The sequence below is a fragment of the Myxine glutinosa genome, chromosome 4 (genome assembly GCF_964187855.1).
Source record: "Myxine glutinosa chromosome 4, kmMyxGlut1.1, whole genome shotgun sequence".
Lineage (NCBI taxonomy): Eukaryota > Metazoa > Chordata > Myxini > Myxiniformes > Myxinidae > Myxine > Myxine glutinosa.
Window position 1 is genome coordinate 135,713,497 of NC_136264.1, and position 15,083 is coordinate 135,728,579.

Below are 15,083 nucleotides of genomic sequence, written 5' to 3' on the forward strand. Positions count from 1 at the left end.
AGTTGCCTTACTGTTATACAGTGGTCATTAAAAAAAAAAAAAAAATTGTATACAGAATCGAGGCTCGTGAATGAGCTAACATTTATCACACAAACAAATCAAACAGACAAACAAAATATATAAAAAGAGGGAGCGGTAGACAAGATGGGGAGAGAAGGGGAAGCACACAAACACAACATTTGAGAGCAGGGACATCGGGACATGTGTGGGAGGGAGAGGGCATGGGGGGTGGTGGTGTGGGAGAAGTATAAAACACAAGGACACCAAAGACATCCAGGAAAGAGGTTGGTATTTCAAAAAAGTGGATTTGGGGTGAAATTAGCGGGGGTAGAAAAGATCAAGGTTTTGGATGGGAGAAAATAAGAGATGGTGGTGAACAGCTGTTTTAAAGACCTGGAGGGAGGCGTGGGATTGAAGAGAGTAAGGGAGTTTGTTCCAGAGGTGGGAGAAAAGGGGAATGAAGGAGTGAAGGTGAGCAGAGAGTCTTGATTTTGGCAGTTTAACCATAAGAGGGTTGCAGGCAGATCTTGTGCGACATGTAGGAATATTTGGGGGACAGAGCCCAGAGAGCTGGGGGGGGGGGGGGGGCAAGGCCGGAGAGGAGTCGGTAGAATACGGAGAGACCACCAACCTGCCTGCGGTGAGTGAGTGAAAGGCCCTCGGAGTTCGCTTCATCGCGGGAAATTCCAATGATTCTGAACGCTTTGGTTTCAACAGCGTGAAGACGAGCTAGGTGTGAGGCAGGAGCACCAGCCCAGAGGGGAGAGCAGTTTTCCATTGAGCTGCGGATGAAAGCCTTGTATGTGGTGAGGAGCTCATGTGTGCCAAGGAAGGACTTCGCATGACGGAGGATGCCCAGTCGGCGACTGGCTTTGGAGGCCAGATATGAAATGTGGTTTTCCCAGGAAAGATCATGGCAGATAGTGAGACCCAAAAGCTTGAGTGACAGAACTTCTTGGAGAGGATTATTCAGAAAGTGGATGGGAGGGTTGTCCAGTCAGTCTTTTCAGAGAGACATCGTAAGAGTGTGAGATTTGTCAGGATTGAAAGACATGTTCCACTTGTTTGCCTAGTCTGTGATTTTGTCCAGGTCTGCAGAGAGTGAGGAGGCTGCAGACTGCTGATCTGAGGGATGAGGAATGGAGCGACAGAGAGTAGAGTCATCAGCAAAGAGATAGAGAGGATTTTCAAGAGAGTCAGAGAGATCATTGATGAAGACCAGAAAAAGCACGGGGCCCAGAACACTGCCTTGGGGAACTCCAGCCTGAACAGGAAGAGGATATGAGAGAAACCCATTCAGGGCCACACGTTGACTACGACTAGAGAGGAAGTCCGCCAGCCATGCGTGGAGATTTCCATGGATACCAAAGGAGGAGAGTTTGGTGAGCAGAGCGGGGTGCCAGACCGTATCGAAGGCACGTGATACGTCAAGGGAGACAGCTCTAATTTCCTGTTTGGCATTGAGGACCTCCATCCATTGTTGAGACAGCAGAAGCAGCATGTCCAGAGTAGAGTGACCTGGTCTGAAACCAAATTGATGATCAGAGATCAAGCCATTGGAGAAGAGGAAAGATTTCATATCCGAAGCAATGATGGATTCCATGACTTTGCTGATAATTGGGAGAAGGCTGATTGGTCTGTAGTTGCTAGGATCTGTTTTTGCACCTTTTTTGTGCAAGGCGGTGATGTTGGCTGATTTCCAAGCAGATGGCAGATGACCTTGAGCAAAAGAGAGGGTGAAGAGAACAGAGAGAGGGAGTGAAAGAGTGGAAGAACAGGATTTTAGGACCCGTGGGCTGATGCCTTCAGGTCCAGTTGCAGAATCAGAGTGGAGGGTTGACAGAAATTTTCCACCTTGTCAGGAGGAAAGGACAGAGTCCAGGAGCAGCTGGGTACGACTGGGTATGGTGGGTACAGAGAGGGATGGGTTTGGGACAAGATTTGGAGGAAAACACAGAGTTGAGGCATTCAGCTTTTTCACGTGCGGAGTCAGCTGTGTAGCCTTTTGAGGTGAGGGAGGGGATGGAGGGGGAACAAACACCAGAAACAGATTTGACCAGACGCCACCAGGATTTGGAAAAGGGAGACAGATAAGAGTCTCATTGACTTGAGAAGAGAAGAACAAATTGTCAAGATTGGAGCCCATGAACATTAACTTAGGAGACACATCTGGATCACTAGACCGAGGTGAGAACATCTTCTATCAGCTTGAATCATGGTTTTCATGACGTGTTGAATTTCACAACATGCAACATCACATATTGTGATTAGCAGCCACATCGTTGCCCAATGAGTTGTCATAACACACTTAATCGTAGGCCTATACGCGACAGTGCCCCAGATTCGGAACGGATTACAATTAATGGGGAATCATTTCTGGTTTTCTAACAGGTTATCTCAAAAAGGTGTGGGCGGATTCGGACGAAACTTGGTGGAGAGGTTGGGTGTGTGACAAGGGCAATATGATTAGATTTTGGTGAAGATCCAGGTACTATAATTTTTAAGCGATTTTTTTTATCAGAGGGATAGGGCAAAAACGACACACAAACACAATATCTTAAAGTTATGGACAGATTCGGATGAAACTTGGTGGACATGTTGGGTGTGTGACAAGGAAGAAACAATTCCATTTTGGTGAAGATCCGAATCCGGATCTGTATACGAGGATTTTTTTTAATTTTTGCAAGTGATTCTTCACCATCAAGAGATGTGGCCAAAACGATATAATCGCATGATATTTCAAAAAGTTGGGAATGGGTTATGACAAAACTTAGTGGATGGGTTTGGTAGGTGACAAGAACAAGCCGATTAGATTTTGGTTCAAGTCCGAATCCAGATCTGGCCTAACAGTGGGATACAAAACGTAAACTGTTCAGCCTGGTGGATATATGCTCTCCTCCGAATGCCGTTCTAGTTAGCTATGAGAACAATAGAAGATACCTCTGAGTAAAGTCAATTGGCTTCCTTCGTCTCTGGGAAATGGGGTTCGTAAGGGTAATATACCGGAATTGCTTCACAGCATTTTGGTTGGAAGAATACAACAGTGCAGGGACATTATTATCCCCTTGAGTCACGCATTTGGTTGTTGATGGGTCTGTGAAATACAAGAATGGAACGAATCATAAAACTTGGATGATATAGGACTAATACAATCAGTTCTTTATTTCGTTATATTTTGAGAAAATCAATGTTCATTGATTGCCTCGATCAAATTAGAGTTCAAAACACCTCCTGACAAATTTTTTTTTTTTTTTTTGGAAAGTAACAAGGAAATTAGCCAACCAATTAGCCAATTAGGTAAATCAGGTGACAGCCACCAGAGCTCTGGTGGCAACCTGATTCAAATTAAAACTCCAGTGAGGCCTCCCCTCCTCATTGCAAATTACAGTGTGATCGAGATTTTTCTGCCTGATAAAGACCCATTCAAAAGCTGACAATTTTGGATCAGATCAATCCTGTCGAATTGTTCCTTGTGTTGTTAATCCATCCATTCCTGTATTATTGTATTTCTTCCTTTCCTCTGCTTCTCCTCATTTCCTGTTTGGGCACTCATTACTTTGATTTTGCCCAATTGTTACCCCACTACCCCGGTCAGTTCCGTTGCCTTTTTACCCTCTGTCACCTCACTTCCACGAGCCTTGACCTTGTAAGAAATTATTATATTGTTGCGGATATGGGATTTGCATCCATCCATATCCGCTTGTAAATATTCCCCTATTTCCTCAATACATCCCAACTCTCCCCAATCCCCCATTCCCTAGTCCCATTTTCTGTAAACACTCTGTAGACCCGACCTCCCCCTATTTCCCCCATTAAATGTCGCACCCAGGTTCACCGCATCTCATGTAAGACAACTATAGGACATCTTGCTAGTTATTCTTAGTCTATGTCAGTTAAGGATTCGTTTCCATTAATTCTGACCCTTCGTTGCACCAGAATGTGATTGTATGGCACCGTTAGGAAGCTTAGGACCTCCCACCCAATACCTCCCCGCAGCTCTTCCTCACAGTTCAACAACAACAACAACAACAACGAGCGCAGGGAGTGCGCGTCCTCACTCCGGCTTGGTAGGAGTGGTGGGAGGGCACCAGGCCTTCCCAACGAGCCGCCATCGGACATGTGCTCGACGGGGTTACCAAACAGGGGCTCCCTGTCGGCTCCTCGTCAAGGGCGGAGCCCGGTAACCCCCGCACCCAATGGAAGCGGCGGACCTGCCCCAGTTGGGGCGGAACCAACCAGCCGAGGGCGTGTCACTCCCCGTTGAGCATGCGCAGTGAGAGAGGTGACGTCAGATGCGCGCTGAGCTTGGAGCAAGCAAGACCACGTCCGAGCGCTGTGAGACCTCCCTGCATCTTTTGAACCGTGCTTTATCCTGTCCCCGAGCCAAGGTGCACCTTGTGCCATCGACCGACCTGCCCATTCCCGCCATCAATCCCCGTGTGAGTCTACCTTGTCCGTTTGTCCGTGGTCTGTCCGGGAATAGATAAGATTGTATTTAAGTGCCCATCTCTTCTGTGTCTTTACCTCACTCTGCCTTGTAATCTACCCCCTTTTCTCCACCACTGTAATTATACCCTCCTCCGGAGGTCTTGAGAACTGTACCCCTTGCGTCCTTTCATCTATCCCAGTCGTCGTGTCCTTTCTATCATTGATTTAGCATAGCGCGATTTGGCCAACGTCTGGGTGAATCGGGTGTTAGTCGGGGAATAACTGTTCGGTCGCGGAGCCTCCGCTCGGCAAATATAACATCTTAAACCGCGGTCCGTAACAATATATTGGGCAGGCTTTTGTTTTAAAACATAAAAGAGAAGACACATAAAAGAGAATAGCAACAATTGGAAAAGGACAATGTCATTCGCCAACGACAGAACATTTCTCGACTCACCTTCCCTCCTCGCAGGATGTGATACCAAACTGAGGTGCCCCCGAAGTCGATATGGAAGTCTGTGTAGCATCCCTTTACACTCATCAAGCAGTACCTGAATCGGGATTCAAATAAAAACACCAATTAAGACAAGAGACTATAATAGGGGCTGCAATTATTCTGGGATCCGAAATGGATTTTACTACCTCACTTATTTTCCTAATATCCCCAAAAAATCCCAAAATGCACATCATGAGGCATTAAAACCTTGAGAAAATCCCTGTAAAAAGTAAGGTTATGTCTCTGTGGGAACAGAAAAAGGATTTTAGAAAAGCTTTTTTTTCATACAACATATTGATATAAAGCTCAGCTTGGCAGCCATTGAAGAGTTTCCGATTTAAATTTGTTTTCATTTGGTTATGAAGACGTGGGTGATGCTGCCTTTTCGGATATAGCTTTTACGTACCCACATCATATTACCTCAAAGTTCAGACTGGCGCTAAATGGACGCCAGATCACATGGGAAAAACAGATCCCATCCCACCCTGAAAGTCATGAGTAAAACATCTGGGGTTTGAAAAATATTTCAAATGGACCATCTGATTCTGGCGTGTCTGTGGCAAATCGGCTACAACTCACTTTTGCACCTTTGGATACTTCATTTCCGCAATAACGTTTGTCGTCTCCGTCTGCCGTTCCTTAAGTTGGCGTGGCCACATAGCATCTACCCAATCCAGCTGATCGACCTGAGAAAGAGGTGAAGGATGATGAGCAATATTAACAAGAGGGCGAATTGCTTTGCAATGCATGTCCCCTACCAAGCTTCAGCTCAATATGTTAAAGGGAATGGGGAAAAAGTGCAGAAAACCACAGGTAGGACGGACAGAAGGAGAGCAAACCTTTCGACCCTCTGGGTAGGGGACTAATAACTTGAGTGGAGAATCAAGTTGGGTTGGAGTAAAAAAGAAACAAGACCAAGAAGCAATGGTCTGCTATGTGAAACATTTGGCCCAGTAGGAAATCGTACAAGATGTAATACACAGCAGCGCTTCTCACCACGGCCGGTCTCTGCACAAGTCCCTCAAGCCGAGTGTGAGAAAATTCCAAGCTGATGACGTTGTACAGCTTTTCCCTCTCCTTTTCTGGAGTGTTGTAATAGCGAGCCCACTGCGACATGGTCATCTCTATACCTTTCTGCGTCATGACGTCCATGACATCAACTACCCGTCGGCTTCCTGAAAAAACAACAGGGTAGAGAGTTTGAAAAATGCTGTAACAATAAAGCAGAGCAGCAGAAAGGGCCACTGAGATGGAGCAGTGCACAAAAAGGTAAAAAGAAAGCAAAGTGAAAGTGTGCTCGAGACTTACCGACACACATCTTCACGTCGTTTACGCCAAAGTCCGCGTCTGGCATCCTATGTGGTACAGCGAGGTATTGGAGCCAGTCAACCACTGATACAAAAGCCACAAAAAACAATGGCACAAGTTTTATTTATATTTACATAGCCATTGGTACCTAATGTCAAGCCCCTCTGGAGACTCGAACACAAGTGGAACTCGTAAGCCCTCTTCTTGCACATAACGGTATGTGAAGTCTGTTGGAAAGGGTTAGGGGGTAGGGTGGGCATAACCCCCAGTGCAGGTTATCACACACATACATACATGAGGCCAAAAGATCAAGCGTATTTGCCTATTATGGTCATTTAGTACAGATAAAAGTTGTGCCACCAAAAGCACAAGAGGTAAGTAAGAAATAAAACAGGTATATTACAGAGGGTGGAAGTGAATGATACAGGATACAAGTGACACAACAGATCAACAGACAGAGCTCAACAAAGCAAAATACATGACAAAAAGCAAGGAATGATCACAGGGCAGAGGTTATTCAGCGGATAGGGCTAAATTGGAGTGATGGATGAGCTGGTAGTTAATACAACAACAACAACAACAACAACAACCGGCATTTTAAGGCCATTTTCCCTGCAAGAGTGGGGGTTAGCCTTGTGGTCCCCATGACAATCTTCTCCATTTTGTCCTATTTTCTGCATCTCCCCTTGTTAACCCCTTTGCCCGCATTTCTTCTTCGACCATCTTTAGCCAAGTCTTTCTCAGTCTTCCCCGTCCTCTACTTCCTTCTACATTCATTTCCATCACTCTTCTCAACCAGTCACTTTCATCCTTCCTCAACACATGACCAAACCATCTCAAACTGTTTCTCTTCACAGCATCAATCACCGGCTCTATTCCCATTATCTTTCGCAATTCATCATTTGTCTTCCTCTCTCTCAACGATACTCCACACATCCACCGAACCATTCGCATTTCCACCCTTCCCAGCCTTCGTTGCTGCTCTACATTCATTACCCATGTCTCGCTCCCATAAATCATAACACTTCTCACACATGCAGCATACACCTTTCCCTTCAGCTTCAACGACATGCCCCTCCTCGTCAGCACACCACTCAGTTCCCGAAACTTCTTCCATGCACATCTCACTCCAGCAACCGTTGCAGAGTCTGATCCACCTTCTCCATTCAGCATGTCTCCGAGGTAACAAAATGTTTTCACACCTTCCAGCTTCACGCCATCTCCAAGATCCAACTCAACATTTCCTCCATCTGCAGCTCCCTCTGTGCACACCTTACACTTGAATGTAGCTGCCACACTGGTTAATGACCCTCTCAAACCACTACATTTTTGATGAACCCACTCAGCGCACATTGTACATTGAATGGAATTCACTCCGACACCCTTCCTGCACACAGCACACGGCCACTTCCCAGTTCTTTCCACCTCACCACATGCTTTACCACTTGCCATCACCTTCGTTTTTTCCGATATTCACCTTCAGACCTTTTGTCTCCATACATTCCTTCCACTTGTTCATCTTCTCCTTCAGTCCATCCATACTTTCTGCAATCAACACCAGATCATCTGCATACAACAACTCCCAGGGTAAACCCTCCTTTATATTCCGAGCCAGCACCCCCATCACAGCTACAAATAGTAGTGGACTTAGTACCGACCCCTGATGCACTCCCACCTTCACCTCAAACTCACCACTGTTCCGGTCCTTCGTCCTTACAGCTGTGCGCACTCTTTTGTACATTGCCATCACTACTCTGATCAACCATTCCTCCACTCTTAACTTCCTCAATGCCCATGTCACTACTTCACGTGGAACCCCACAGAATGCTTTCTCCAGATCAACAAACCCAAAAAACAACTTCTTCCTCTTCTCCTTGTACTTCTCCTGCAACTGCCTCACAATAAAAAGCGCGTCTGTCGTTCCTCTTCCTGGCATAAATCCAAACTGCATTGTCAATCTTCACTTTCTTCCTGATCCTCCTCTCCAACACCCTTTCCAATACCTTCATTCCATGCTCCAATAACTTTATCGCTCGATACGAGCCACAGTCCAAGGGTCACCTTTCCCCTTGTATAGAGGGACGAGGATACTCAGTTCCCAATCCACTGGAATGCTGCCTTCTTTCACCACGAGATTGCAGATCTCTGTCATTCTCTTCACACCCCAATTTCCCACTGACTTCAACATATCTCCCACAACTCCTGTGGGCACTCCCGCTTTTCTACTCTTACTTTCGACTCTCTTGCAGGCGCTCCGATCTCCGAGACCCTCTGGAGACTCTGACCCTGAGACCTTCTGTGCTCTCACTCTCTTGCAGGCGCTCCGATCTCTGAGACCATCTGGAAACTCTGACCCTGAGATACTCTGACCCGCTGACTCTCGCGCTGGTCTGCTGCTATACTCTCCCTCGCTCGCTTGGCTCCTGCAGACCGAGATATGCTCTTCAGGTTCCTGCTACGTGCACGTGATCGATCAACCTCCCTGCCGCGATCATCTCCGGCTGTGGTGTCCTGGGTTGGAGCGATTCTTGGGGGCTTCCGTCCAACGAGCCCATCCGGGCGAGCTGCACGAAGCGGCCATGCTTTGTGCGCATTACCCTCTTCCTTCCCTTCCCCAAACAAATAGGGCCCTTGTCTGGGAACCTAGGTAAGGCCGCTAAGATTCTTCGCTCTGTCCGTTTCTGTAAATACTGTGAATAAATCCTGTGTTTGGTTTCCAACCTGGCCGTCATCGTCCTTTCCACATTGACCTAGCATCGCCCCGAATTAAAACCGCTCGATCGGGTTCGATAGTGTTAACGGCACGAGTTACGTGATGCACAACCGCTCGGGCGTCCAGGATCAGCGTGACTCATGCGGGGTTCAGTCCCCGTTCTCACAGCTGCGTGTGTCTGAAGGTATTCGGGTGGTGACCGTGAACCCTTCCACGCGTAGCTGCGGGCTCGGCGGCTGGAAATGCTTCGCAATCCGCCCACCACTAGTGTAGTTGTGGTTGGCAGCCTTGTGGACTCGGAGTTCGAGGGGGAGCAGGGCTTAACCCCCCCTTAATACGTCGACGAACCCGGGATCCGCAACAAAATTGCGGATCCCGGGTCCTGGGGGAGCTGGTAGTTAATAAATAAATAAAAAATCCGCCATTAGGGAAACATGGCGACGTGACGTAGAAAAGGAGGAGAGTGAGGAAAACATGAACCGTGGTGGGAGGAGGGGGTGGTGGTGGTGGTGGTCAACACCAGCCATGGATGGGGGTGGCGAAGTGGGCCTGGGGGAGGCGGTGGAGATGTCAGATGGTGTGGGGGGAAGGGGAGCAGCAACGCCAGTCTGGGGTGTCGACGTTATCCTGGATGGCGATGAACGTCTTGGGGGAGGGGCAGCGGCAACGGGAAACAAAAGGGGGGAGGGGGTGGGAGTGGGGAGGGCATGAGTTAATCAGGAGGGGCGGGGTGATGACGCAAGCCCCGAGGAGGGGGAGACTGTGGGGGAGCCCCTGGGGTACATGAGCATCACCGTCTGGCCAGGAGTGGCGACGTGTGCTCCAGGATGGGGGGAGCCTGTGGAGGAGGGATGTGGCCCCTCTGAAGGGGAGGGGAATGGATATCAGCCCAGGGAGGCAGCAACCTCAGCCCGGAAATGGAAGGGGGCCCGGGGGGCAAGGGGTCATCAGCCTGGGGGGGGTGGCGCCATGAACCAGGAGGAGGAGGAGGAATGTGGGGGGGGTGTGTGCGGGTGGCGAGGTGAATCCGTGGGGAGGGGGGGGGCGACGCGAGGCCAGGTGTGTACTGGCGACGTAAGCTCATGAGAGGGGAGGAGGGGTAAAGACAGCAACACAAGCCGGGGGGGGGGAGTGTGGGGGGAATGTGGGCCGCATGCAGGCGGCGAGGTGAATCCATAGGGGGGGGGGGGAAGCGAGGCCAGGTGTGTAATAGTGGCGCAGGTTCATGGAGGGGGGGGGGGCGGCGACGCTATTCTGTTGAGGGAGGGGTGATAGTAACACAAGCCAGGTGCACATGTGCGGCAACGCAAACCCGTGGGGCGAAGCACGCTCGGGATGGGGTGTGGTGGCAGCGTGAGTCAGGAGTGTTCAGGGCAGGCAAGGGCGCGAGTCTGGGGCTGGACAAGTGGCGATGTCAGCCGGAGGGGTGTAGTGGCGGCTACGCTGGCCCGGGGGTGCACAGTTGGCGGTGATGTGAGGGCTGGTGTGTGTGTGTGGGGGGGGGGGGGCAATGCGTGCATTGGGGGTGAGGGCGGCGACACAAACCTAAGGAGGGAGGGAGACAACAATGCGAGCCTGGGCACCTACTCGGCTAGGTGAGCCTATGGGAAGGTGGGGGATGAGCCCACAGGGCAAAGTGAGCTGGGGTGGGAGTGGGGGCAGGGGTGCAACAGCAGCACGGGTCCGGCCATTCATGGAAAGCAGTGGCGTGAGCCCGGGGGTGTACAGGCAACGACGCCAGCCTAGGGTTGCACAGGCGATGGCACAAGACCCGGGGGTGCACAGGCGATGGCACAAGACCTGGGGGTGCACAGGCGATGACGAGAGTACTGGTGGGCAGTGACAGCAACGTGAGTGGGCAGTGACGCCTGGGGCCTGGGGTCGCACAAGCGGCGATGTAAGCCCAGGGGTACGAGGCAGTGACGCGAGGCCCGGTGGGCAGGGGCGGCAATGCGAGGCCCGGTGGGCAGGGGTCGCAACGCGAGGCCCGGTGAGCAGGGGCAGAGACTGGGGGCATGTTGACGCCAGGCAGTGGGGGGCGGGAGGGGTGCGACACCAGCCAGAGGGAGCCGGTGGGTGGAGAGGTGGATGGAAGGGGTGGCGACATGAGTGCATGGGGTGTGAGGGCAGCGACAATAGCTCCACGGGCATGAAGGTTGCGACTAGAACCCGAAGAGGGGGGGGGGGGAAATGGGGGTGGAGAAGGAACGCGATTCCGCTAGGGGTGGTTGGAGAGGGGGGAACGCGACCCTGCTGGGGAGGGCGGCCAGGAAGGTGAGGATGACAAGGAAGAAGAGTTGTAGCAAGAAGGGTACAATTTTAAAAAACGGGAGATTAAATTAATATTAAAAGTTAAGAGAAGCCATAATAACACGATGGAAAAGGAAGTCTTCGGAGATCAGATATAGTTTAAACAAGAATCAAACTCCAAAACAAAAACAATGACACGGTAAATAAAATATATCAGTAACTTTGTGGAGAAGGGCACATTTTGGAGTGGGGAAGGGGGTGGGGGGGGGGGGGGGTGGGGGAAAATAAAGCTCACCTGGGGGGTAGAGAAGGTGCAGGAAAATAAAGCTCACCTGGAGAGGGGGTGCAAATAAATAGAGCTCATCTGGGGGGGGGGGGGCGGATAAACAAAGCTCACCGGGGATGGGAGGGGGGTGTGCGGATAAACAAAGCTCACCTCGGAGGGGGTGTGGATAAATAAAGCTCACCTGGGGGGGGGGGGCGTGCGGATAAATAAAGCTCACCTGTGGGGTGGGTGCGGATAAATAAAGCTCACCTGGGGGGCGGGTGCGGATAAATAAAGCTCACCTAGGGCGGGGGGGTGCGGATAAATAAAGCTCACCTAGGGCAGGGGGGTGCGGATAAATAAAGCTCACCTAGGGCGGGGGGGGGGGTGCGGATAAACAAAGCTCACCTCGGAGGGGGTGCGGATAAATAAAGCTCACCTGGGGGGTGGGTGCGGATAAATAAAGCTCACCTGGGGGGGGGGTGCGGATAAATAAAACTCACCTAGGGGGGGGGGTGGATAAATAAGGGTCACCTGGGGGGGGCGCGTAGCGGATAAATAAAGCTCACCTAGGGGGTGGGGGGGGGGTGCGGATAAATAAAGCTCACCTAGGGGGTGGGGGGGGGGTGCGGATAAATAAAGCTCACCTTTGCCCTTCATGTATCGAACAAAGTTAGCATTGTATCTGTCGCTCCTAAGTTTGTCTTCCACGTTGAAGGTTCGTTTCCCTTCAATCTCATCATCAGAAATATCCTCCAGCTCGTAACGTCTGCGCGCCACGGAGCGCTGGAGGAGGCGCACAAAGAGGCGGGCAAGGGGGTCAGTGTGGACCCCTCAAATGTGTCACCCAGGCACACAAATCCAATAGAATTCCACACGCAACTCCACCAAACTTTCCATAATCCTTGTCAGAGTCATCCGAGGAACGAGATCATCAAATTAAATAATCACAACTATAATACCGGAAAAAAAAAAAAACACCCAATCCAAAGGTCGCTCACCAATCGCCTCCTTCCGCCAGGTCCGTCCATAGCATCGCACTCTCCCCGCGCCGATCTTTGTTATCGTTGTCCGCACCGAACTCGTAACGTCCGTCTGTCGCCGACTACCTTAACTCGCCACAGGCGCCATTTCCATCTGGAAGCGTCACTTCCGACAGCGAGTCACTCACGTCCTGTATCGCCCGTCACATCCGGGTGACATGACGAAACACCCACGTGGAATCGTAATTTTCGACGCCGGCGCCGAACTGGTTCCTAAAGCTCTTGCGATGGATACTATTTCATTATAGCGCATGTCCTCCCCCGGAACCAAGATTATGAATGGGGAGTGGCGGTGGGCGGAGTCAGGGGAGGAGATTAGCGGCGATGCTGTGTCCGCTCCTGCCTTCTGATTGGCTGCGTAAAACCGCTAGGCGGGAAAGTACGTACGGTGAGAGCGAATGCATTACTGTTAATAACAAAGTCTGGATTCGAACCGATGCTAGTTTCGAGCACCGAGATGACAAATTTAATAATCGAAACAAAAATACCTGTATCGCAACTACCGGTCGATGTTCCACTGCACATGCAATTTTACTATTGACATGTTAAAGATGATGTCAACAAGTCATTCACAGTCACAAGTCATTCACAGGTAGAGAGGAGAGGAGACTGGAGGAATTCAGGAAGGAAATTCTTTTTGAGAGAAGGACTGTTACCCAGCAAAGGCATCTTGGACAAAAGTGGAAAAGCTTATAGCAAAGAAGATGGCAGAGCTAGAGGAGAGAGAGAAAATGAGAAACAACCTTATCTTCTTTGGACTACCGGAATCACAGAACAAGAATCCAGAATCCACGATAAGGATGACACGGACAGGTGAACTCAATTCTGATCCAAGAACTTGATTCAGGGGCGAATTAGCTGCAGCAGAATGGCCACAATGTCTTGTCACCACTTGTAAAAATTGTGACATTGAAGCGCGGTGCTACGCGCGCGACTTGCTACCAAGGAGGAAGCGGACAACGCGGTTAAACAAAAGTGTCTATTGACAAGAGGTCACTGAAGCACTGGCGCGCTCCGGGCTGCGCGCCCGGTGTATATCCTGAGGCCACGCCTACCCCTCGGGCGTGGCCGCCGCCCACTGGATGCGCGGAATGATGTCACCACGCCAGTGGGCTTTCGTGTCCGCCACACGCGCCCCCCCCCCCAGAATTCCCGCGCACCTGGAGGGCCAGTTTGCGGGGCAAACGGATGACCCGGCCGAAGCGCCCTCTGGCGACCGGTGGCGTCCGGGGTGCAGGGATGCCAGCTGGGATGCCCCCGGCTGTACCCGGGATGGGTGCCGGACAGGGGGGCGGCGTGCCGGCGGTGCTGGCGGTGCCGGGGGTCTGCCCGCCGGGGGGCGGCCCCGACGCGGCGGCCGAGCCACCGGCGGTGGGTGGTCCACGTCGAGGTGGGCCGGTTTGAGTCGATCCACCGAGACGCGGTCGGGAGTACCGCCGATGTCCAACGTGAAGTATTTCACCCCGGTCTCCAGCACGCGGAAAGGCCCGTCGTACGGGGGCCGCAGTGGTGTCCGGTGGGCGTCGTGCCGGACGAAGACATACTCCGTGGTGCGAAGCTCCGGGGCGACGTGCGTGGGTGGGTGCACCGTGGTGCACCGTCGGCACCGGGGCGAACCTCCGGGCGGTCTCCTGCGCCGCGGACCAAGGTGCCGTGGGGTCGGGGAGGAACTCGCCCGGCACCCGCAGCGGTTGTCCAAAGACCAACTCCGCCGCGGATGCGCGCAGGTCCTCCTTGGGCGCCGTCCGGAGGCCCAGCAGGACCCAGGGGAGCCTGTCGACCCAGCCGCCGTCACGGAGGGTGGCCCGGAGCGCGGCCTTCAATGAGCGGTGGAACCGCTCGCACAGGCCGTTAGCCTGGGTGTGGTAGGCCGTGGTGCGGTGCAGCTGGACCGCAGTTAGCCCCCGCGCGACCGCCCCCCAGAGCTCCGAGGTGAACTGGGGGCCACGGTCGGACGAGATGTCCAAGGGGGCGCCGAACCGGGCGACCCAGGTGGCGATGAACGCCTGCGCGACGTCCGCCGCCGTCGTTGACGCCAAAGGCACGGCCTCCGGCCACCGGGTGGTGCGGTACATCATGGTCAGGACGTAGGTGAAACCCCGCGAGGGGGGCAGAGGTCCCACCAGGTCCACGTCAACATGGTCAAACCGACGTTCCGGCACCACAAACGGGGCCAATGGGGCCTGGGTGTGTCGGTGCACCTTCACGCGCTGGCACGCGAGGCACGTCCTGGCCCAGCCGCAGACAGCCTTCCGGAGGCCATGCCAGACAAACTTGTCGGCGATCAACCTCTGGGAGGCCCTCGTGCCCGGGTGGGACAGGCCGTGGATGGAGTCGAAAATCCGGCGCTGCCAGCCCGCGGGCACGATGGGGCGAGGCCGCCCGAGGGAGACGTCGCACCAGAGGGCTGTGCCCGCGCCGTTGAACGGCACCTCGGTGACGTGGAGGCCCGTAACGGCGGTCCGCAAGGCCTGGACGTCGGGGTCGGCGGCCTGGTCCGCCGCCATCCGTGCATAGTCGATGCCGAGGTGGACCGTGTGGGCAACGGACCGGGAAAGGCAATCTGCCACCGGGTTGTCC

At 52.4% G+C, this 15,083-nt stretch overlaps 2 protein-coding genes across 4 annotated transcripts in view; both read right to left on the bottom strand.

Annotated features, from left to right (window-relative positions):
- Positions 1-12,631, bottom strand: part of KDM2A (lysine demethylase 2A) — a 73,957-nt gene extending 61,326 nt beyond the window's left edge. For all 3 annotated transcript variants that reach the window (XM_068104138.2, XM_068104140.2, XM_068104137.2), the window contains exons 1-7: positions 12,462-12,631; positions 12,108-12,246; positions 6,381-6,459; positions 6,233-6,279; positions 5,921-6,099; positions 5,504-5,610; positions 4,886-4,979 (exon numbers count right to left, since the gene is read on the bottom strand). In XM_068104138.2, the coding sequence (XP_067960239.2) occupies positions 4,886-4,979; positions 5,504-5,610; positions 5,921-6,099; positions 6,233-6,279; positions 6,381-6,459; positions 12,108-12,246; positions 12,462-12,491 (675 nt within the window). In that variant the 5' untranslated portion in view covers positions 12,492-12,631. The remainder of the gene's footprint in view (positions 1-4,885; positions 4,980-5,503; positions 5,611-5,920; positions 6,100-6,232; positions 6,280-6,380; positions 6,460-12,107; positions 12,247-12,461) is intronic.
- Positions 1-15,083, bottom strand: part of LOC144891816 (uncharacterized) — a 1,036,251-nt gene that overhangs the window by 573,180 nt on the left and 447,988 nt on the right. The window lies entirely within an intron of this gene.